The 2,043-nt window shown below is 28.2% G+C and overlaps 1 protein-coding gene across 1 annotated transcript; it reads left to right on the top strand.

Moving 5' to 3' along the window:
• Positions 1-583: 583 nt before the first annotated feature.
• On the top strand, positions 584-1,846 carry LOC108767019 (hydroxysteroid dehydrogenase-like protein 2; the record flags this gene model as incomplete). Its single annotated transcript, XM_018516677.1, has 2 exons — positions 584-854; positions 1,683-1,846. Coding segments are annotated over exons 1-2 (178 nt in total), but the record flags the coding sequence as incomplete, so codon positions are not given.
• Positions 1,847-2,043: the final 197 nt, after the last annotated feature.

The following is a 2,043-nucleotide window of genomic DNA, read 5'->3' as shown; positions in this document are numbered from 1 at the left end:
AGCAGAACACAACAGTTTTGCAACCGTTTTATGATTCTCTGCTGAGATTGGACCATTCCTCTTAATCTAAAAGCATAGCCCAATCAGCGCGAAGAAAACTTCTAACAGTTGCAAAATAAACGTTCTGCTGAACGCAGCCATTCTATCCTTGTTTTACACGAAATAATAAACACGAAAATACAGAATGACAGAAGTAGCGCTAATAGCGTCTCCCTAAATGCACCAATAGTGGCACGTAAAAAATCTCGACTGTAAAAAGATTTTTTCTTAACCCAATATATACATATATATTAATATATGTATATTAATTTCTTTAAAAAGAGTGAATTTAATTTTTTTATTCTGCATTAGATCGTGTAGATAATCATTAGTTTACCGCTCATAGATAAATAATACTATGATATAATCGTACGTGAATTTACCGACATCTCATTTTTGTGAGCATTTTCATTTCTGAAGTTGATACAGATGTCGTATCAGGATTTCTGTGTGCTCTTCTGATACGTGTACACATATATATAAGATTATATACATGTATATATCAATATATATATGTGTATATATATTTCTTATTACAGAAAATGTCAAGACTCTCGTGTTGCGGGATGACTGTTGATTGTTGAGGCGTTTCTCTAAAGATATGATGTACTTTGAACCTACTGAGTGGGAACTGTAGTTCGAAACGGCCGCAACGAACACAATTGTGATTTACGTCTCCAGCAGTCAGGCTCTTGATTTGTAATTGACGTCAACCGATCAGATACCGTTTTCGGTCACTTGGCCACGTATCAACGAGGACGTTAACATTCTATAGCTAGCATATTGCAAAAAGGCAGGAAAATGATTAATACGGGGTAAGTAATGTTTTGTAATTTCAAGTTCATGTGTTTCTATATGATTCATCAAGTTTTTATCCTCAACAGTACTACCAGAGACAGTAGTATAAATTTACATAAGTATGTATATATATTTCATTATCTGATTGCTACGTGGACTCATTTTCATAATTTATGTAAACACATGATAATGTATAAAATATGTGTTAAATTTATTGTTGTACTGTTCATAAGTTGTACAAATTAAAATGTGAATTGCATTACTTAAGTCTAAAAATTTTTTACTTAATTCTAGAATTGTTGATTTATTTGCATATTGAAAACAAAAATTTATTCAAAAACAGATTTATGTTTGTAAATGATGTAATGTAAATATATCAATTAGTGGATATGACCCAATTTGCTGGACAAAGTGACATAAAATTTTAAATATTAAGATTTTAATGATGTATATGACTTTGATTAAATTTGTTGTTTATAAAAATTTAATAATATAAATATATTTAGAATTGTACATATCATTAAAAGTATAATATTTTAAATGATTAATTTTTTTACCTAACAATTGATTCATGTCCATTAACTGATACATTTATCTTATATGATACATTAAATTACTATTTTACATTTTAAAACTTAAATATAATGAATTATTACAGTATATTATTTATAAAACAAAATAAATGTATAAATATAAATATGATATTTGTAATCCTCATGAATGATTTATAATTTGTTAAATGATATATAGTATTTTTTTAATAATACATCTAGATAAATAATAATGCTATTATAAATGTTGTGTCACTGAACAAGATTATACTAGTTACTACCAATATTTGACAGGAAGTTGGCCGGTCGGACTATTTTTATAACTGGAGCTTCAAGAGGTATTGGGAAGAGTATAGCTTTGAAAGCAGCGAAAGATGGTGCAAATGTTGTTATTGCTGCAAAAACTGCCGAACCACATCCAAAGTTACCGGGTACCATTTATACGGCGGCTTCTGAAAGTAATTATCGCTTAATTTTTCACCAGATTTGGGTTTATGGTACAATCTGACAGCGATACATTTATAGGTATTGGTTTATGGATAAAAAAAGACTTACTGATTTTTATGAATAAAAAATTCAATACAAAATTAGTTTTATTTGTGTTAAATATCAATATTAAAACTAATAAAATTATTACAAAAATAGAATATTCTTT

Source organism: Trachymyrmex cornetzi, unplaced genomic scaffold (assembly GCF_001594075.2).
Source record: "Trachymyrmex cornetzi isolate Tcor2-1 unplaced genomic scaffold, Tcor1.1 C3939648, whole genome shotgun sequence".
Lineage (NCBI taxonomy): Eukaryota > Metazoa > Arthropoda > Insecta > Hymenoptera > Formicidae > Trachymyrmex > Trachymyrmex cornetzi.
Note: the sequence above shows the minus strand (reverse complement) of the source record. Positions and strands in the feature narration are given on the sequence as shown.